Genomic DNA, 22,973 nt, shown 5'->3' on the forward strand with positions numbered 1-22,973 from the left:
AAGGTACAAGTTATGTAAAGTGAAAAACGGCAAAGTTATGTCAAATTAAAAATAATGATGTCAAGTAAAAAAAAGTTAAAAGTTGTGTAATGTGAAGAAAAGCTACATCATGTAAAAAAAAAATGTTATCGCGTAAATAAAGTTATGGCAAACGTAAAAAAAATAATTTTATATATATATATATATATATATCAAGTGAAAAAAGTTAAAAGTTATAGAACGTGAAAAAAGTTATGTCAAGTAAAAAAGTTAAAAGTTATGTCTAAAGAAAAAAAAAGTGTATTGTAAAAAAAGTCAAACGTTGTCAAGTAAAAAAGTTGTCTAGTGTAAAAAGTTAAGTCATGTGAAGTAAAAAAAGTTTAATTATGTCAAGTGGAAAAAATTATGTAGAGTAAAAACAAGTCCAAAGTTGTCTAATGTGAAAACAGTTGTCAAGAAAAAACAACTTTAAAGTTATGTCAAGTGAAAAAAGTCAAAGTCAAATGAAAAAAAGTCAATAAAAAAAGTGAAATATGTCAAGTAAAATAAGTTACGTCAAGTAAATGAAAAGTTAAAAGTTGTGTAAAGTTAAGAAAAGTTATGTCAAGTGGATTAAAGTTATGTCAAGTAAAAAAAGTTATGTAGAGGAAAAAAAGTTGTGTCAAATGTAAAAAAAAGTTATGTCAAATGTAAAAAAAAGTTATGTCGAGTAAAAAAAGTTGTCACGTGTAAAAAAAAAAAAATCTAAATTATTTCAAGTGAAACATTTTTTTTTAAAGTTATTTAAGGTAAAAAAAAGTTATGTCAAGTAAAAAAGTTATGTCAAGTAAATGAATATTAAAAGTTGTGCAAAGTTAAGAAAAGTTATGTCGAGTGAATTAAAGTTATGTCAAGTAAATGAAAAGTTAAAAGTTGTGTAAAGTTAAGAAAAGTTATGTCGAGTGAATTAAAGTTATGTCAAGTAAATGAATATTAAAAGTTGTGTAAAGTTAAGAAAAGTTATGTCGAGTGAATTAAAGTTATGTCAAGTAAAAAAAAGTTGTCGAGAAAAAAAAGTTATGTCAAATGTAAAAAAAAGTTATGTCAAGCAAAAAAAAGTTATGTCACGTGTAAAAAAAAATCTTAATTATTTCAAGTGAATTTTTTTTTTAAAGTTATATAAAGTAAAAAAAGTTATGTCAAGTAAAAAAACAGTTAAAAGAATAAAGTAAAAAGGAAGAGTGCAACAATACAAAAAGTTAATACTCATAACTAGGGATGTCGGCCGATAAATGCGTTAAAATGTAATATCGGAAATTATCGGTATCGTTTTTTTTATTATCTGTATCGGGGTTTTTTTTGTTTTGTTTTTATTAAATCAACATAAAAAACACAAGATACACTTACAATTAGTGCACCAACCCAAAAAACCTCCCTCCCCCCATTTCTTTCTGTTATCAATATTCTGCTTCCTACATTATATATCAATATATATCAATACAGTCTGCAAGGGATACAGTCCGTAAGCACACATGATTGTGCGTGCTGCTGCTCCACTAATAGTACTAACCTTTAACAGTTAATTTTACTCATTTTCATTCATTACTAGTTTCTATGTAACTGTTTTTATATTGTTTTACTTTCTTTTTTATTCAAGAAAATGTTTTTAATTTAGTTATCTTTTTTTTTTTTTTTTTTTTTTTAAATTACCTTATCTTCACCATACATGGTTGTCCAAATTAGGCATAATAATGTGTTAATTCCACGACTGCGTATATCGGTTGATATCGGTATCGGTAATTAAAGAGTTGGACAATATCGGAATATCGGCAAAAAGCCATTATCGGACATCCCTACTCATAACTAATAATAAAAATTTTTTTCCACTGTTGAAAAAGCGTGGTTGTTCTCCAGTGTGCGTCCACACATGAAGACAACAGGACTTACGGCAAAGGTGACTCCTTTGATGGACGAAGGCACGGCCTCTTTAGTGCTCCTCTCTGCTCCGACATGCTTCTTCTTCAAGGCGCAGACACGAATCTTCTCCAACTCGCACACCTGACCACACCACAGCAGGCGGTGAGAGCAACGTCCCGCCCCGGCAGCGTGTCTGGAGTGAAGAGCTCACCTGGTTCCTCAGAGCCAAGTTCTCCTGGGTGAGAAGGTCTATCTGCTGGCGAAGGCGACTGTGAGCGGACGACCAGCGGCTCTCCTTCTTCCTCTGCTCCTCCTGCAGGCCGCTCAGCTGCTCCTTCAGCCTCTGCAAGAGTCACACCCACGCCATTCAACACATTCTCTTCCAAAAGATTGGAAATTCTCCTATAGGAACAAGTTTTGAATTATGAGTAGTCCTAACGCACCATTGATCTGTATCGGACAATTTCCAAGAAAAAGTCATCGTTTAATGTTGATCACAAAAGCCGATTTTTGGCTTTTGTTCGTTTATACACAGTGTGGAGCCGTTCCCATAAGTTAATAATCATCATCTCATTGGTGCAAATAAAGTATATCTCTTACAAGTATTATTATCACTGGAGGACAAGGGGATAGTGCTGGGTGATAGAACAATATCAATATATACGGCAATAGACTTTTAATCAATATCAATAAAAAAGCGGTTTGATAAAAAGAACGATATCAATATATATATCGCTATAGACTTGTAATCAATATCAATAAGAAATGTGTTCGATAAAAAGAACTGTATCAATATATATATCGCGACAGACTTGTAATCAATATCAATAAAAATGTGTTTGATAAAAAGAACGATAACAATATATATCGCGACAGACTTGTAATCAATATCAATAAAATGAGTTTGATAAAAAGAACAATATCAATATATATCGCAATATACTTGTATTCAGTTAAAAATGTGTTTGATAAAAAGAACGATATCAAAATATATATATCGCGATAGACTTGTAATCAATATCAATAAAAAATATGTTCGGTAAAAAGAACGATATCAATATATATATCGTGACAGACTTTTAATCAATATCAATAAAAAATGTGTTTGATAAAAAGAACAATATCAATATATATCGCGACAGACTTGTAATCAATATCAATAAAATGCGTTTGATAAAAAGAACAATATCAATATATATCGCAATATACTCGTATTCAATTAAAAATGTGTTTGATAAAAAGAACGATATCAAAATATATATATCGCGATAGACTTGTAATCAATATCAATAAAAAATATGTTCGGTAAAAAGAACGATATCAATATATATATCGCGACAGACTTTTAATCAATATCAATAAAAATGCGTTTGATAAAAAGAACGATAACAATATATATCGCGACAGACTTGTAATCAATATCAATAAAATGCGTTTGATAAAAAGAACAATATCAATATATATCGCAATATACTTGTATTCAGTTAAAAATGTGTTTGATAAAAACAACGATATCAAAATATATATATCGCGATAGACTTGTAATCAATATCAATAAAAAATATGTTCGGTAAAAAGAACGATATCAATATATATATCGCAACAGACTTGTAATCAATATCAATAAAATGCGTTTGATAAAAAGAACAATATCAATATATATCGCAATATACTTGTATTCAATAAAAAATGTGTTTGATAAAAAGAACGATAACAAAATATATATATCGCGATAGACTTGTAATCAATATCAATAAAGTGCGTTTGATAAAAAGAACAATATCAATATATATCGCAATATACTTGTATTCAATTAAAAATGTGTTTGATAAAAAGAACGATATCAAAATATATCGCGACAAACTTGTAATCAATATCACTAAAAATGCGTTGGATAAAAAGAACAATATCAATATATCGCGAAAGGCTTGTAATCAATAAAAAATGCGTTCGATAAAAAGAACTAAATCAATATATATTGCGATAGACTTGTAATCAATATCAATAAAAAATGTGTTCGATACAAAGAACTACAATATACTTGTATTCAGTTAAAAATGTGTTTGATAAAAACAACGATATCAAAATATATATATCGCGATAGACTTGTAATCAATATCAATAAAAAATATGTTCGGTAAAAAGAACGATATCAATATATATATCGCAACAGACTTGTAATCAATATCAATAAAATGCGTTTGATAAAAAGAACAATATCAATATATATCGCAATATACTTGTATTCAATAAAAAATGTGTTTGATAAAAAGAACGATAACAAAATATATATATCGCGATAGACTTGTAATCAATATCAATAAAGTGCGTTTGATAAAAAGAACAATATCAATATATATCGCAATATACTTGTATTCAATTAAAAATGTGTTTGATAAAAAGAACGATAACAAAATATATCGCGACAGACTTGTAATCAATATCAATAAAGTGCGTTTGATAAAAAGAACAATATCAATATATATCGCAATATACTTGTATTCAATTAAAAATGTGTTTGATAAAAAGAACGATATCAAAATATATCGCGACAAACTTGTAATCAATATCACTAAAAATGCGTTGGATAAAAAGAACAATATCAATATATCGCGAAAGGCTTGTAATCAATAAAAAATGCGTTCGATAAAAAGAACTAAATCAATATATATTGCGATAGACTTGTAATCAATATCAATAAAAAATGTGTTCGATACAAAGAACTATAACAATATATATATCGTGATAGACTTGTAATCAATATCAATAAAAAATGTGTTCGATACAAAGAACGATAACAATATATATATCGCGACAGACTTGTAATCAATATCAATAAAAATGCTTTTGATGAAAAGAACAATATCAATATATCGCGATAGGCTTGTAATCAATAAAAAATGCGTTCGATAAAAAGAACTAAATCAATATATATCGCGATAGACTTGTAATCAATATCAATAAAATATGCGTTTGATAAAAAGAACGATATCGATATATATCGCGATAGACTTGTAATGGACTTTTAACGAATGCACGTGTCCTTGAGTGTCTAGAAAGGCGCCTAGAAATAAAATTTATTATTATTAGGGATGTCCGATAATGGCTTTTTGCCGATATCCAATATTCCGATATTGTCCAACTCTTTAATTACCGATACCGATATCAACCGATACCAATATCAACCGATACCAATATCAACCGATACCGATATCAACCGATATATGCAGTCGTTGAATTAACACATTATTATGCCTAATTTGGACAACCAGGTATGGTAAAGATAAGGTACTTTTTTTTAAAAATTATAAAATTAGATAACTAAATTAAAAACATTTTCTTGAATAAAAAAGAAAGTAAAACAATATAAAAACAGTTACATAGAAACTAGTAATTAATGAAAATGAGTAAAATTAACTGTTAAAGGTTAGTACTATTAGTGGAGCAGCAGCACGCACAATCATGTGTGCTTACGGACTGTATTCCTTGCAGACTGTATTGATATATATTGATATATAATGTAGGAACCAGAATATTGATAACAAAAAGAAATGGGGGGAGGGAGGTTTTTTGGGTTGGTGCACTAATTGTAAGTGTATCTTGTGTTTTTTATGTTGATTTAATAAAAAAATAAAAATAAGATTTTAAAAAAACGATACAGATAATAAAAAAAACGATACCGATAATTTCCGATATTACATTTTAAGGCATTTATCGGCCGATAGTATCGGCAGGCCGATATTATCGGACATCCCTAATTATTATTATTTATATTGATCAATATCAATAAAAAATGTGTTGGATAAAATGCTGGATCATTCTTTTCCTCCTCTCTAGTGGGTAGAGCGCCCGTGTCAGAAACCTGAGGGTTGCAGGTTCGCTCCCCGCCTTTTACCATGCCGTTGTGTCCTTGGGCAGGACACTTCACCCTTGCCCCCGGTGCCACTCACACCGTTGAATGAATGACAGGTGGTGGTCGGAGGGGTCGTAGGCGCAAATTGGCAGCCACGCTTCTGTCAGTCAACCCCAGGGCAGCTGCGGCTACGAAAGTAGTTTACCACCACCAGGTGTGAATGAATGATGGGTTTTTAACATGTAAAGTGACTTTGGGTACTTAGAAAAGCGCTATATAAATCCCAGGTATTATTATTATTATTATTATTAATTAAGCGTAAGTATGGAAGCCAAGTTGCTTTTATAGATTTGACCATGAAAACACTTGCAGGTCAGTCACCAAAATGTTACCATAACATTTCCCTAGTTTGTTTTTTACAGTAAATTACTGCAATTTCAAAAAAAATAATTTACGTTTAAATTCTGGTGAGTGAGCTGCCAGTTTTTTACCGTAAAATCTATGGCTATTTTTTGAACAGCGCATCACCCTCATGAAAAAGTGACCTGGATCTCCTCTCGCTCCTTCCTGCCTGGTGCAGCTCGCAGGGCGCTGGCGTGCGTGTCAAACACTTTGCGTTCCTTCTGCAGCCTCCTGACTTCTTCCTTCTTGTACTGCTCAAAGTCAGCCTGCTGCTCCGCCTTCTGCTGCTCCCACGCCTCGCTCTCCTTCCTGCACGGTGCAGTGCATGAGGAGAAGGACGGAGAAAAGGAGGAGGAGGAGGAGAAATGATAAATGGGTTATACGTATATAGTGCTTTTCTACCTTCAAGGTACTCAAAGCGCTTTGACAGTATTTCCACATTCACCCATTCACACACACATTCACACACTGATGGAGGGAGCTGCCATGCAAGGCGCTAACCAGCAGCGATCAGGAGCAAGGGTGAAGTGTCTTGCTCTAGGACACAACGGACGTGACTAGGATGGTAGAAGGTGGGGATTGAACCCCAGTAACCAGCAACCCTCCGATTGCTGGCACGGCCACTCTACCAACTTCGCCATGCCGCCCCCCAAAGAAAGAGAAAGAGAAAGAGGAAGAGGAAGAGAAAGAGAAAGAGGAAGAGTAAGAGAAGGAGAAGGAGGCGGAGAAAGAGAAAGAGAAAGAGAAAGAGAAAGAGAAAGAGAAAGAGAAAGAGAAAGACAAAGACAAAGACAAAGAGAAAGAGAAAGAGGAGAAGGAGGCGGAGGAAGAGAAAGAGAAAGAGGAGAAGGAGAAAGACAAAGACAAAGAGAAAGAAAGAAAAGGAAGAAGTGGAGGAGAAGAAGGCTGAGAAGGAGAAGAAAGAGAAAGAGAAAGAGAAAGAGAAAGAGAAAGAGAAAGAGGCGGAGAAAGAGAAGTAGAAGGAGAAGAAAGAGAAAGAGGAGAAGGAGGAGGAGAAGGAGAAGGAGGAGAAGAAGGAAAGGGAGGAGGAGGAAAAGGAGGAGAAGGAGGAGAAGAAGAAGGAGAAGGAGAAGGAGAAGGAGGAGGAGAAGGAGAAGAAGGATGAGAAGGAAAAGGAAAAGGAGAAGGAGAACGAGGAAGAGAAGGAGAAGGAGAAAGAAAGAGAAGGAAAAGGAGGAGAAGGAGGAGGAGAAGGAGGAGAAAGAGAAAGAGGTGGAGAAAGAGAAGGAGAAGGAGAAGAAAGAGAAAGAGGAGAAGGAGGAGGAGGAGAAGAAGGAAAAGGAGTAGGAGGAAAAGGAGGAGAAGGAGAAGGAGAAAGAGGAGGAGAAGGAGAAGAAGGAAAAGGAGAAGGAGAATGAGGAAGAGAAGGAGGAGAAAGAAAGAGAAGGAAAAGGAGGAGAAGGAGGAGGAGAAGGAGAAGGAGAAGGAGGAGAATGAGGAGAAAGAGAAAGAGGAGAAGGAGGAGGAGAAGGAGAAGGAGAAGAAGGAGGAGGAGGAGAAGGAGGAGGAGGAGAAGGAGAAGGAGAAGGAAAAGGAGAAGGAGGAGAAGGAGAACGAGGAAGAGAAGGAGTAGGAGAAGAAGGAGAAGGAGGAGAAGGAGAAGAAAAAGGAAAAGGAAAAGGAGAAGGAGGAGGAGAAGGAGAACGAGGAAGAGAAGGAGTAGGAGAAGGAAAAGGAAAAGGAGGAGAAGGAGGAGGAGGAGGAGGAGAAGGAAGAGAAGGAGAAAGAGAAAGAGAAGGAGTAGGAGAAGGAGGAGGAGGAGGAGGAGAAGGAGAATGAGGAGGAGAAGGAGAGAGGCTTGGCATGTGGATCACCTCATCTTCTCACGCGTCTTCTCCAACTCTAGTCTCAGTCTGGCCAGCGCCTCGTTGTTCTTCTTGAAGCACTCCATCTCTATCTCCAGCTTCTCCCTCGCCTGGATGGACTGGCCTACACACACACACACACACACACACACACACACACACACACACACACACACACACACACACACACACACACACACACACACACACACACACACACACACACACACACACACACACACACACACACACAAAGATGTGGGCTTGTAAATAAAGAGTGTAGTGTGTGGCACTTCATGTTGTGTTGAAAGTGGACTAACTTTGTTGATAATTGATATGAAGAGTAAGTACATTGTTTCATCATCTTCACTGCACAAACATTTACACAACCAATTACTTCAAATAATCCAGCTTCCACTCCACCTGGAATGATATCCAAAGTGCTGGACATAATATATCCCACTCTCACACACACACACGCACACTCATTCACACACACTCACACATTCACACACACACACACACACTCACACACTCATTCACACACACTCACACATTCACAAATACACTCAAACATTCACACAACAACACACTAACAATCACACACAAACATTCACACACTAACATTCACACAAAAACACACAAACAATCACTCACACCAACATTCCCACAAACATTCACACACCAACATTCACACACAAACACTCATACAAACATTCACACATGCATTCACACACGCATTGACACAATGTTTGTGTGAACTATTCTTCACACAAACTATTATTATTATTAACTATTATTTGTCATCTTCACATTGCTTATTACAGAGAACTCTGCTTCACTATACCAACTTATTGGTTCCTAAATCAAGGTTCCACTGTACATTATTTTATGTTCATATATTTTTCAAATACTTTTGCATGATTTTATCTTTAAATATATAAGTGAAATATTTTATTATTTTCTTTTAATATTTTCTGCCATAATAAATATTTCATATTTGCATAATTTTATGTTTAGATTATATGAAATATATTTGTATTTATTTAATATTTTCTGCCATAGTAAACTTGCATTATTTAGACTGTCATTTTATTTTTCTTTCATATTTTTGCCATGAGATATTTAATATGTTCTTGGATTATATGAAATGTGTTTATTATTATTCTTTAATACTTACCTTCATAATACATTTGCATCACTTTATGTTTCGATTACATGTCATATTTCTCTTTAATAGTTCTGCCACGTTGTAATCCATAATTTGCATAGTTTTATGTTTAGATTGTACGACATACATACTTTTTTTAGATAAAGAAATACTTTTTTCCTTAATACACTTTCTGGTACACTTTTTAAATAGTACAGCTGTTTCCAAACCCAACTAAAACAAACATTTTGCTAAAAAGCTTTTTATCGATGCAGCTATAAAATACTTTTTATTATTAGTTTTTAGTCACGTTTTAGCACTCAGATTGCAGTATTATAAAGAACGTTACAAATCAAAGTATTTTTCATATGTAAAATTGGAAGTGGACATTTAAAAACTTCTTGTCGGGATCCCCAGCAAGAACATCTAGAAGCTGCAATACATACAGAATAGTGCTGCTAGGATCCTGATGAGAGTGCGGAAATATGACAATATCACACCAACTCTCAAATCCCTTCACTGGCTTCCTGTTCCACTCAGGATTGAATTCAAAGTCTCCCTACTAACCCACCAGTGCCTCCATGGTAATGCCCCCCTCTACCTTAAAGAACTACTCACCCCCAAATCCTCCACACGACACCTCCGCTCCGGACAGGCTAACCTCCTCCAACCTCCGAGGACAAAGCTACGAACAATGGGAGACCTGGCTTTCTGCTCCGCCGCTCCCAGTCTGTGGAACGCTCTCCCTGACCACCTGAGGGCACCACAGACTGTGGATGCTTTTAAAAAAGGCTTAAAATTCATCTTTTTAAAAAAGCCTTTTTTTAGATATATGCATACTAGTTTTAGCTATTTGGCTGTTGTAGTTTTTATTTTTATTTATTTTTTATTATCTTTTTTATTTATTTTATTTTTGTTTTTTTATTTATTTATTAAAAAAATGTATACACTGTAGCACTTTGAGGTTGTTTACTCAATGTAAAGTGCTTTTTACAAATATAATCTATTATTATTATTATTATTAAAATGACAATTATAAATTTTTCACTGATATATACAGTATTTGTTAATTGTAATGACTTCTGGCATTATTGAATAGCTAAATATAACAACAAGCGTCTCACCCGCCTCCTCGTCTGTCTTCTTGTCCTGGGCGGACGGAGGAAGAGGTGCATTCTGGGTCTTCGGCCTGAGTGACGGGAACAGTGTCAACATGAGTTTGGAAGGAGGAGTCAGAGGAGCCGGCTCCTGATTGGCCGCTCCCGTGGAAACCGGGTGGACAGCCGTGTCGTCCAGGTCGTTCCACGCGTCGTCGTCGTCGTCGTCGTGAAACACTGCATGGTCCGGCAGCGCCTCTTTGTCTTCCGTCAGCGTGGAGTCGGTGCTGCTGATGGCGTCGCTCTCGCCGCTGTCGGAACCCTCACAGCTGTCCTCGTCCTGGTAGGCGAGACTGTTGTACACGGGCTGAGGCGGCGCGGGGAAGCAAGGCGGCGCGGCGCCATGGTCCGCCTCTTTAGAGTCGCCGCCGGCCGCAGACAAGGCATCCTCTTTGTGGTCAAAGTTCACTTTGCTCTTTTGCACAGCGTCACCGCTTCCAAGACTGCGGCGCTGCTCTCTGGCGGGCGGGGACTTGATGGGGGTGGACGAGAGGCGTCTCTGGTGCAGCCTGGCCGCACCCAGCAGCTTCCGGTTGTGATGATCCATCTGGAGGAGCTGCAGGCCCACAAACACAATGTCACTTATTCCCAACCTCAAAAAGTCTTTTGTTACGACCATATTTGGACACGACACTCATCTGAAGGTGATTTCCACCTGCCAATCAGCACAAACTAATATAACAATCGATGTTACACACTGGAACCTCAACTTAGGTGTGTTTTGACGTAATAGCTGTCTTGCATGTACAAGCACTAATCTTTCTTCCTGTGGCAGAAAACAATTCTAATGACATAAACAAACACGTGGAATCCAGGTTTATTTTGCCATGCTTTTGTTTTGAAGTTGACTTTGCAGGTTGCACTGACCAGGAAGTGACTGAGGGAAAGTTTAAATGCTGTGTAACAAGACAGTGGTTAGTTATGTTGCTGCTTCCTGATAATAATAATAATAATAATAATAATAATAATAATAATAATAATAATAATAATAATAATAATAATAATAATAATGATAATAATAAGTCACTGCTGGACTCTGGAAAGAGGTTCCGCAGCAGAACCTCCAGGTTCTGTAACAGCTTCTTCCCTCAGGCCGTAAGACTCTTGAACGCATTAAAATAATCCCCCTCAATTCCCCACAAAAATGGATTAACTGGCTGGAATATAAAGACAATATAACATACATCCATAAATGTGGATGCATATGCAAAAGTGCAATATATTTATCTGTACAGTAATCTATTTATTTATATCTGCACTACCATGAGCTAATGCAACAAAATGTTGTTCTTATCTGTACTGCAAAGTTCAAATTTGAATGACAATAAAAGGAAGTCTAAGTCTATAATAAGCAAAACTACAAAAATAAAAAATATATATATATATAAATGTATGTATGTACATGTTTATCAGACATACTCATAAACTGTCACACACTTAACAATAATGTTACTCCAATTTGGTTATTTATGTGCTAGAGCAGGGGTGTCCAAAGTGCGGTCCGGGGGACTTATACGGCCACTAGCTATTTTTTTAACGACCTGCAGCGCAATTGTTAGCATTCAAATATTAGCATGCTGGCTTTTTAGCAAATTTTGCAACTGCACACCTCGGCGTGAAGGCCTTTTGTTCCTGACACATGATATCGGTTTGCATGCTAACGCCACTACGCTAGCTTTTTTATTTTTTTGTAGCCAATTTTGTAGGCACACACCTTAGTCATATTTTGGTACTTGATGCATGCCAACGTTAGCAGGCTACCATTTTAAACACCTCAGAGTAATATATTTTGGTACTTTGGACACACGTTGCAGTTATAATTCTAGCAGGCTAACATTAGCATGCTATTTTTTTTTTTTGTAGCTAATTTCGCTGGTGTACACTTCAGTTTTATGTATTTTGGAATTTCACTAATGTTAACTGTAAGCATGCTACTGTCAGCATGCTAGCATAGTACTGTTAGCGTGATAGCTTCTTTTTTTTTTTAGCTCATTTTACCCGTTACTTGACGCTAGCTGGCCAGCTTGCTAACTGTTTGCATTTCAGTTTGGCTTTGGCTCGTCAGCATTCACATGAAATTCCTCCTGAAATTGCATTTTCTTGCGTTTCGAAAAAAAATGTATTTACTGTACTGGTTTTGAAGGTGAAAACTACCAAAATGGGCCCCTCATCCTCTGATTCGTCAGTCTGAGGCCCTCAGTGGAAAAAGTTTGTGCGAGAGTATTCCTTCCTGCAGCGTAGCAACATGTTTGTGTGCTGCTGCATCCACTCTACTTTTGCACACGCGTCATTAACCTCTTAAGGCCCAAGCTGTTTGTTTACATGCTTTTTTTTTTATTTCTCTTGCTATTTGGGCTTATTGGACCCTAATTAGAATAAAAACTAAGAATCCTCTTTTGATATGATGTACTTAGTCCATAAGTACACAAACGTGTACTTCATGTTTAGTGCCATGCTAATTCTTATTTTTACACTTTTTTTTCCAAATTCCATTGTATGTTGCACTCTTCTGACACCACCAGATGGCAGTATATGTGTCCACATAAGTGGCCATAAGACCCCAATTCAGTAGTGTACACAATTTTGGAAAAAAGAGCTAAAAGGTGCTGTCCACGCATGTGGCCAGTAAGCTTTTACAGGTTTTAATCATCCACATTCGTGTATGCATTATGTGTCATGGCTGACGTGCGAGAAGAAACATCACCTTGGCGACGAAGGAGGAGTTGGAGGAGAAGGAAAACTCCTCGGCCGCTTGCTCCAGGAGTTCAAACTCTCCCAGCTCCACGTTCTCCAGCTGGCGCTCGCACTCCCAACGCCGCTCCTTCTCCACGAAGGACGCCTCAAAAGACTCCTGCGGAACTCCGCCTCCCAACTCTGTTCTGGGACCGCATGTCTGGCGGACGGGCGCCCCGCTCGCCTGGGCCCGCACACCCGCCTGCTTTGTCTCGGCGGGCTGGACCGGGCGGACCTCCGCTGGGTCGCTTTGAGCACCCGCAACGACCCCGCGTTGGTCCGTGTTTTGTCTCTGGTGACAGCCCAACACCTTCTTTTCGGCTGCCTTGCTCTTCACGCTCGGTTTCTGGGGCGGCCAAGTGGTTTCCCTGGGACGGTTCTCCTTGTTGAGAGTGGCGGTTTTACGCTGGACAGGAAGAGGCTGCTGTGACGCTTTCTTGGCACCTCTCTCCGAGTTGCTGGGCTGCGTTGCTGCTTTGGGAGGAGTCTTCCCGTCCTTGTTGGTAAATCTGGACAGACCCTGGCCTCGCCTCAGAAAGGCCCTTTTAGTGTGCGTGGAGTCCCTTCCGTCCGGCTTCTGCAAACATCGCAGCGATGTCGAGGTTTAGTGCAAAAAGCAGAATGTTTCCCGAAATAAGACTTTTACACTTAAGAGTGTAAAAAACATCGATTTATATACATACAGTCGTGCTCGTAAGTTTACATACCCTGGGAGAATTTAGGCTTTCTTAGCCATTCTTCAGAGAATATGAATGATAACACAAAAACCTTTCTTCCACTCATGCTTAATGGTTGTGTGAAGCTATTTATTGGCAAACAACTGTGTTTACTCTTTTTATATCAAAATGACAAACGAAAGTACCCAAATGACCCTGATCACAAGTTTACATACCCCTTGACTTTGATCTGATAACATGCACAAAAGTTGACACAAACAGGTTTGAATGGCTAATCAAGGTTCCAATCCTCACCTGTGACCTGTTTGTTTGTAATTAATGTGTGTGTATAAAAGGTCAGTGAGTTTCTGGGCTTCTGACAGACCATTGCATCTTTCATCCAGTGCTGCACACATGTTTCTGGATTCTGAGTCATGGAGAAGGCAAAAGAATTGTCAAAGGATCTGCGAGAAAAGGTAATTGAACTGCATAAAACAGGAAAGGGGTATAAAAAGATATCCAAGGAATTGAGAATGCCAATCAGCAGTGTTCAAACGCTGATTAAGAAGTGGAAAATGAGGGATTCAGGTAGACCAGCAAAGATTTCAGCCACAACTGCCAGGAAAATTGTTCCAGATGCAAAGAAAAATCCACAAATAACTTCAGCTGAAATACAGGACTCTCTGAAAAATTGTGGTGTGGCTTTTTCAAGATGCACAATAAGGAGGCACTTGAAGAAAAATGGGCTGCATGGTCGAGTCGCCAGAAGAAAGCCATTTCTGCGCAAATGTCACAAAGTATCCTGCTTATATTATGCCAAACAGCACAGAGACAAGCCTCAAAACTTCTGGAACAAAGTCATTTGGAGTGCCAAAAAAGGACGGGATCCGGTACCCAATCCCTATACATACCGTAATTTCCGGACTATAAGCCGCTACTTTTTCCCCTCGTTCTGGTCCCTGCGGCTTATACAAGGGTGCGGCTTATATACGGCCTGTTCTTCTCAGACACCGACGAAGAGAATTTCGGTGGTTTTAGTACACAGGAGGAAGACAATGACACAATGATTAAAGACTGACTTTTCATATACCGGTAGGCTGGTTATTTTGATAACGTACAGGCGAGCACTTTGTATTACTTTGCACCGTTGTATTATTTGTACTCTGCATGAATGCTGTTCGCCATGTCAAAGATGTGAAAGTTTGATTGAATGATTGAAAGATTTATTGTTAATAAATGGGACGCTTTGAGTTCCCAAACAGTCATCTCTGTCCCGACAATCCCCTCCGTGGTAGCAGGAACCCCTATATAATACGCTAATTACACATCAAAACCCTGCGGCTTATAGTCGGGTGCGGCTTATATATGGAGCGATCTGTATTTTCCCCTAAATTTAGCTGGTGCGGCTTATAGTCAGGTGCGGCTTATAGTCCGGAAATTACGGTACTTGTATTGTTTAGTAGTGTGGAATGTCAGAAAAGGTTTGATTAAGTGAAATGACTCAAACATAGAAAAGTGGTAGCTATGAAAAACTCTTTAAGCTATTGATTATTAACCGTCTAGAATAATTCACAAAGTTGACCTCATGACGCAGTAAGTTGAATGAGGCGGACACGTTAGTTACTGGATACTTTCTTATATGCCTTGGAGACTTTGTATGGGTAAGTAATATGCAACTATAATTATTTGATACTTGTTTACATTTACAAATGTGCCGTTTTATTGTTCAATGATTCTTATGTCACGTCTAGCTAGTGTGCTATTGTGTGCTTAGCTGTTGTATAGGCGCTAGCCTATAGCCTAGCATGTTTACTTTTTGTCAAGGACTTTAGTAAAATAGCTTAACGATGTTAAAACACACTGCTTGTATAACTTTGCTGATATGGGACCAATAATCCCATATCGATGTATCGGTTCGGGACAGCCCTAATTTAACCCATTATTTCCTAAATCATCTTATGCATATTTTTCTTTCCAAATTTTGGACCAAGCAGCTCTGCTGTGGCAGAGAGTCAAGCTGAGAGGGACAATCGGACACTTGGCAAGACGCTGACAACGGCAAGAAAGCGGGCCGCGTGAATGCCTGACCGTCTGTCTGCGTTGGTGGCGACATGTCCGAGGTCCGCAGCTGGGATAGACTCCAGTCCCCCGCGACCCAAGCGGTAGAAGATGGACGGGAACCAAAGTAGTGTCAAAGACAGGAAGTCCAAGTGTAAATGCTGAAGATGACATCATCGCCACGACAAGGGAATGAAAGACACAACTCACAAAGACCTGATGCATCTGAAGTCGACATTGTACATTTGATTAGGATTAATTCTACAATATTAACTTATTGCTTCATCTATATCTCAATTGATTGATGGAGTGCACTCCACACTTTTGGACTAGTGTTTATATATTTAGACTCATGTTCTTGCTTTTCTTGTCTTTATTTCATCTCCCCACTATCTTTATTCTATTTACAATTCATAATGTATTCCTTGAAATGACTTTTAGGCCATTTTCATCTCATTCACATCCTTATTTTGAAAGAAATTCTTCACACAGCACAGGCCATTTAGTGACATTTGAGTCTCCCTGTTGCTCACTGAAGCCATTTTTGATCTTTCACACAAAGTAAATGTCAGAATAAATTGTGTATAAATTATCACACAACTTGATAGTGATAGTGACTTGTATTTGTCATGCACTTATTTTTGCTGTATTTATCTGGCACAAGTGGAAAGCCGGTCCCTGAAAATAATGCCTACATTAAACCGGTCCGTGGTGCTAAAAAGGTTGGGGACCACTGCCTTAAGTTCACCTATGAATCAACATCAACCACGTGACTCTTCTCACCTGCTCTTGCTGTGCACATTTCAACCTCTGCTCCTCCAACAGCAGCTGCTCCTCCAGCAACTCCTCAAACGTCTGCTCGCCCGCCTTTATTGGTCTGCAAAGTGGTGCATACACAAGTCATTGTCGGCAAGGAAAGAAGCCGCTCAACGCGTACATGTACCTGTCTTGCACCTCCTCTTGGCTCTGTCGCAACGAAGCAGCATCAAGGCTGTCCTGCATGTCCTTCTGCCACGTCCTCAGCTGCACACAACACATCTCTCCCCATTAATGACAACTACATTTCATCCTGTCCACAGAGCTCCAAAACAACAGCAAACATTCTGCCTTTGCAGAGAATAGGGATGTTATTGCCACCAAAATGAGCAGCTGTATCACAGTACGGCTGAATCAGCTGAAACGCTAACGTTAGCATGCCCGCAATCGGAATGCAACAAGTTAAATGGCTCTGAGGAGCAGGCGTACAAAAATAACAGAAAAAGCTAGCGTGACAGTGTTAGCATGATGTCAGTTAGCATGTGTCAAATACGAAGTTACGTGGCTCTGAGGTGTACGGCAAAAAAAATTGGGGGAAAAATAAGTCAGCATGCAGTATGTCATGTACCAAGTTATATGGTGGCAAAATTGGCTAAAATAGTTACGTTGAATTGCTAACAGTTAGCATATGGCAAGTATCAAGTCATACACTGCATCTGAAAAGTATTCACGGCACTCCACTTTTTCCACATTTGATTACGTTAGTCTTATTTCGAAACGGAATAAATTCATTGTTGCCCTCAAAATTCTACACACATAACGACAATGAAAAATAGTTTTTTTCAGATTTTTTTTTGCTAATTTACTACAAATTAAAAACAAAAACACAATCACACGTACGTGTAAGTATTCACAGGGCTTCACTTTTTCCACGTTTTGTTATGTTACAGCAGCCCTATTCCAAAATGGAATAAATTCATTGCTGTCCTCAAAATTCTTCATACAACACCCCATAATGACAATAGAGTGAGGACATTGTCATTGTAATAGATTTAAATGAAAATGAAAAAAAAAAAAAAGATTTTCTTTTTTGTTTTGGTGCATGGTAGTTTTTTTAATTATCCACAAACTGTGTTATGTGTGACCATGTCTGTTGGCATTTTGTGTTGGTTGGATTTTTTTTTTTTCACACCATGACTAGGGAAGGTTGTTTACATTGGGTCATATAAGTAAATGTTGGACGATTAATGATCATCGACCTGCATTACTCATGTTGTCTGCGAGATGGTGATAAAGCTACAGCATAAAAAATTACTTTTAAAATGAATTGAAATCTCCCAGCGACCAGATTCCTTATTAGACTCATGACGTCTCGCATGCCAAATTGAAGACCGTGGCGGGCAGCACATGGCCCACAGGTCGTAGTTTGGACACCCCTGGTATACTACTATATACTATTGACAGTATTACTTTGTAATAGCCAGAGAATGCGTCAAAGAACAATGGACTCCAAATGTTGAAAAAACCGAAAACTAAATATCAAAGTGTGGAGATATCACACAGAGCAGGGGTGTTCAAAGTGAGGCCCGGGGGCCACTTTGGCCTGCAGATTGTTGTTATAGCTGGTGAGATGGTAATCATTGAGAGGCAGACGGAGGTTCGGCCAACAAAAACTAATTTCACCTGGCCAAAAAGAATGATTTGGCATTATTATTTTCTCTTCAGATTTGGAGCTATCCGGTCACGTTGACGTTACATAATGATGTCTGGCAGACGTTACAACTCGATGGCATCGTAACTCTGCATGGAACTACCAAATCCACCCTGGAACTGAACAAGCACTGAGGTTGTTCATTTCAATAAAGACATGAAATATCAAAGCAAAGCTGTTTTATGGGTTTATACACATCATATTTGTATTTAGGGCTGCAGCTATCGATTACTTTAGCAATCAACCGTTTAGTTGGATTAATCAGATAAAACACAGTTTATAGGCTCAGTATGTATTTTAGGGAAAATAGTTTAACTAAACAAAGATTTTTGTACATGCCATAACCTTCATGACCTTCTATTTACTTCCTATATTCCTTGTATTTATCGTTCATGCACCTCTTAAAGGGGCTGTTTGCAACATTCACACCAACTTTCCAAAGTAATTTAGGCAGTACATCCCGCCCTCGCACATAATTTCGTGACACATGGATAGTTAGCTTTAGCTGTCATTGAATGTGTATTCTACCCTAACAACAAATTGTTCCTTACTTCTCTATGTATACACGCACTCCCTGCGCGTACGTGTTGACCAGACCGAGTGAGTGACCGCCATGAACAGCATTCCTTTTATTCAGGCCGGTCAAAATGTTTTATTACATAAACTTTGTAATGGTGAAAAATATAGACAACTGTCGCACAAATGTGTTCTGTTAAACCAAGAATGGTGACATAAGCTAGCCGGTGGTGTTCTTGTTATATTTATTTTTTATAAAAATGTTACTGCGAGGAAGTTGCAAAGAGCACCTTGAACTTTGTTTATCTTCTGTGACTGTCTTTTAATTTGTTTTACTAGTTTCTATATTCCTTTGACTTTTTATTTACCTTTAATTTATATTTTAACTTCTTTTACATTCTGTTTACTTTTTTTTGACATTCTTTACCTTCAACCCAACTTCTATTTTACCTTTTCTTTTACCTTTTCCATCTCCTTTTACCTTCTATATTCCTTTTTTAAAATGTTTTATTTACCTTATTTTACCTAACTTATTTTAACCTCCTTTGACCGTCTTTTACCTTGTTTCATCTTTTACATTTTATATTTCGTTTTACCTTTTATTTACCTTACAGTATATTTACCTTCTATATTCTTTTTTTAACCTTTTATTTACCTTATTTTACCTTAAACCTAACTTCTATTTACCTTCTTTGACCTTGTTTCATCTCCTTTGCCTTCAATATTCCTTTTTTTTCACCTTTTATTTACCTTATTATACTTTTTATTTACCTTCTTTAAGCTTCTATATTCCTTTTTTTTTTTTACCGCATATTTACCTTGTGTTACTTTTTATTCACCTTTGACCTATAACGTTTACCTTTTTTGACCCAGTTTCATCTTTTTCACCTTATATATTCCATCTTTTACCTTTTATTTAACTTTTTTAAACATATTTTACCTTCTAGATTCATTTTATTTACATTATCTGGCCTTTTATTTACCTTTTTGACCTTCTATAACCTTTTATTTACCTCCTTGTACCTTTTATTTGCCTTCTATTTACCGTATTTTATTTTCCTTTTCCCTCCTTTACCTTCTATTTACCTTGAATTCCCTTCTATCACTTTCTATTGGTCTTTTTTTACCTTTATTTATCTTCCTTTACCCTTTATTTACCTTATATTTACCTTGTTTTACCTTTAATTCACTTTTGTTTACCTTCTATTTACTCTCTGTAACCTCCTATTTACTTTCTTTTACATGTAATTCACTTCTAATAACATCTATTTACCGTATGTTACCATATTTTACATTCTATTCAACTTGATTTACCTTCTTCTTTGCAGTGTGGATTTTATCCATTTTATTAGTTACACTGCTGAAAGGATTCATGGAAGCAACAGAATATAAATTGAAGATGTTACCTAATCAGATTCATGGAATATTGGTTGTAGCCTTATTAGTATTAGATGAAGATCAAATGACAATCTAGGACAAATGTTTTCATGAAACCACAACATTTCTGCTGTGTTTCCTCACAAAAGCTGTTGTTACCGGAGCCTTCCGTTGGTGGGTTAGCAGCAGCTGCTTGACAATGTGGAGACTCTTGTGGCCCATCTGTGCAGGAGGATCCTTTCTAATTTACAATCCAAACATCTGAGCGCACGTGTCCGGTGATGTTGTATGCAAGTTAGCGGGACAATCTTGGATATGTCATTGTTAAATCCTGACAAAAGACACTGGAGACTCATTGTCACGTTGGCTCTTTACGCCAACCCTCTTTAAAGACGCCTCTTTAAAGTCGACCGGGCTAGCGGGCCTTTAATGAACGAGACGCCTTGTTTTGTTTTATCATCTTTTTTTTGCTGTCAACGCCGCACGTGATTGGTCGACATGTTGACGATGCAGAGCAGGAGGGGAGGGAGGGGCTACTCACATAAGGAGGGGGGGAGACAAGAGAGTGAAAGAAAGTTGCTATATAATTAGAGACCACAGTCTGGAACGATGAGGAAAATGAGTAGGAGGAAATAAAAGCTAACTATCTAAGTATGTTTCTGAAGGCCAGTCAGCTGCCTTCTCTTATGGTTTTGCCCATTTTCATTGATATTTTGTTCACGTTGCTTAGAAATATGATTACCCTAACTCTGGCCGTCCACATGAGAGGCGAGTGTGCTGACTACCGAGCTACGCTTGAAGTTGCCAGGGAGTGAGGTTCACTAACGTAAACATAAACGTTACACTCGCACACTCTTCTCGGGACATAGTTTGGACACCCTTGTTCAAGATCAACTTCACATCTGTCCGTCAATAGTGACTTTTTTATTATTTCACATCCTCGGGCAAAAACCAACAGGAAGTTGGCAATTTCCCCTTCAACACAAAAAATTACTAAAAACACTCATCTTTGCCTCTTTGACCTCTAATTTGACCCCCTTAAAATACTTCAAAACTCACCAAACTTCTCACACACATCGGGACTGGTGGAAATTGCGATCTAAAAAAAAACGAACCCCAAAACTCGAAATTGCGCTCAATTTTTGAATAAAACAGAGAAAAAACTGCTCCTCAGAGGAAAACTCAGACAAAACTGCTTGTAACTTCCGGTAGGAACGTCTTAGAGACATGAAACAAATACCTATATGTAGGTCTTGCCTAGACCTACATTTCATAGATTGACATCCTTCAGCAAAAATCAACAGGAAGTTTGCTATTCCTCATTCAAAACAACATTTTTGTTACAACCGGTCACCAAACATCAAACGTTATCTCCTCTGAGCGCGTTTGTCGTTTCGGCTTCAAACTGCTACAGGAGAGAGATTGAACCCTTCTGATTAAAAGTTGAAGAAAGAGTTTTGATACGTGCTACCGTTTTGATTTTACAAGCCTTCAAAGACCCGCAGCACTAAAGTTGCTCCGGTGCCTATAATGACAACGTAAAATGCAATTATTTCTTTTTTGTCCTCAAAATTCTACACACAATACCCTATAATGACAATGTGAACTCAGACACAACTTCCTCTAACTCCCAGTACGAATATGGTAGAGACACGAAACAAAAACCTCTATGTAGGTCTCACTCAGGACTACCACTGGACAAAAGTATTGGGACACCTAGGACTAGCACCTGCCAAAATGCGGACCCGTCCAACGCTGCTTGCAGCTTTAATTCTAATTGATCTTGTTTGCAACAAGATTAGTGAATGTTATTTCCCCATATTTCTGTGAGCAGTAGAGAATATGAAGTTGTTTTTGGTCCAAGAACATATTTTGCTTTATGCATTATATAAGCACTTATATCCCAATATATGTTTTTTATATCGATAATTATTGATATTTTATATGAACATTTTTTATTTCAAATGTAAACGTTCTCTGATTATATACCCCTCAGCTGTTCAGATTTACTTTACAAAAGAGAAGTGTAGGATACTTCTCTTGTTGCCTTATTTGTATTTGACTTTATTAAATGTATTTATATTAGAAACACAACATGTGTATATAACAAAGGGTGCAAAGTCTGCAGGCAGTAGGAAACACATGGTTAAGTGTAGGGAGTAAAACTGATGGCAGTCTAAAGTTCAAGATTTTTGGAGCTCTTTGTTCAGTGGATCAGATGTTTGATGAAGCTCTGTGTCTATCTACCACCACTACTGTTTTCTGTTTATTTGTTACTGACTGTGGCAGGACACCTCTGCCTCTGTTTCACTTTATGTTGCTGGTAAATAATATGGTTGTAGTAGTAGGCTAAAGTTAAATTATTTAGTATGCACTAATTAAAGGGGCAGAGCTTTGAGACATTTTAGCTTTTATATTTTATAAGATATATTTTTTGTAAGAACCACAATTAATAAATATATTTCAGTGAATAACTTATTGTTCAAATCTGTATATAAATATGTACATAAAGTGTTGCAATTATATTGTAAAATGGATGGATGGATGGACGTTTAAAAACAAAACTGTTATTAATTAGTAAGTATACATTTTTTGAGCCTTTTTAGAGAAAAACAAATCGTTGTAGTAAATTATGCAAATTACTCGATTATGTCATGGTGACCACGCCCATTGCCACGCCCCCATCGCCACAGGTATCTTGGCAGTTTATGGGAAACACTGTATGTATACATATATATATATGTCTCATTGCATATTAGACAAAATACCTTTTCCTTACACTGAACAGAAAAAAGTCGTATGTCCACTGATGTTTAAAAACTCTACACTCTGAGTCTATTTTACGTTTCCCCAACGATTTCGCCATTTTTTTTCTAATTGCACTAATTCCTTTTATTGTCATT

General features: G+C 37.4%; 1 protein-coding gene across 4 annotated transcripts in view; it reads right to left on the minus strand.

Moving 5' to 3' along the window:
• The window catches only part of cenpj (centromere protein J), a 32,667-nt gene that overhangs the window by 8,193 nt on the left and 1,501 nt on the right, over window positions 1-22,973 (minus strand). For 2 of the 4 annotated variants that reach the window (XM_062067422.1, XM_062067421.1), the window contains exons 3-10: window positions 16,654-16,733; window positions 16,494-16,587; window positions 12,968-13,573; window positions 10,231-10,819; window positions 7,966-8,080; window positions 6,274-6,439; window positions 2,087-2,218; window positions 1,906-2,016 (exon numbers count right to left, since the gene is read on the minus strand). In XM_062067422.1, the coding sequence (XP_061923406.1) occupies window positions 1,906-2,016; window positions 2,087-2,218; window positions 6,274-6,439; window positions 7,966-8,080; window positions 10,231-10,819; window positions 12,968-13,573; window positions 16,494-16,587; window positions 16,654-16,733 (1,893 nt within the window). Of the gene's footprint in view, window positions 1-1,905; window positions 2,017-2,086; window positions 2,219-6,273; window positions 6,440-7,965; window positions 8,081-10,230; window positions 10,820-12,967; window positions 13,574-16,493; window positions 16,588-16,653; window positions 16,734-20,214; window positions 20,501-22,973 lie in introns of those variants that run through there. The other 2 variants (XM_062067424.1, XM_062067425.1) reach the window with 2 other exon arrangements.

Source organism: Entelurus aequoreus, linkage group LG13 (genome assembly GCF_033978785.1).
Source record: "Entelurus aequoreus isolate RoL-2023_Sb linkage group LG13, RoL_Eaeq_v1.1, whole genome shotgun sequence".
Taxonomy (NCBI): Eukaryota; Metazoa; Chordata; class Actinopteri; order Syngnathiformes; family Syngnathidae; genus Entelurus; species Entelurus aequoreus.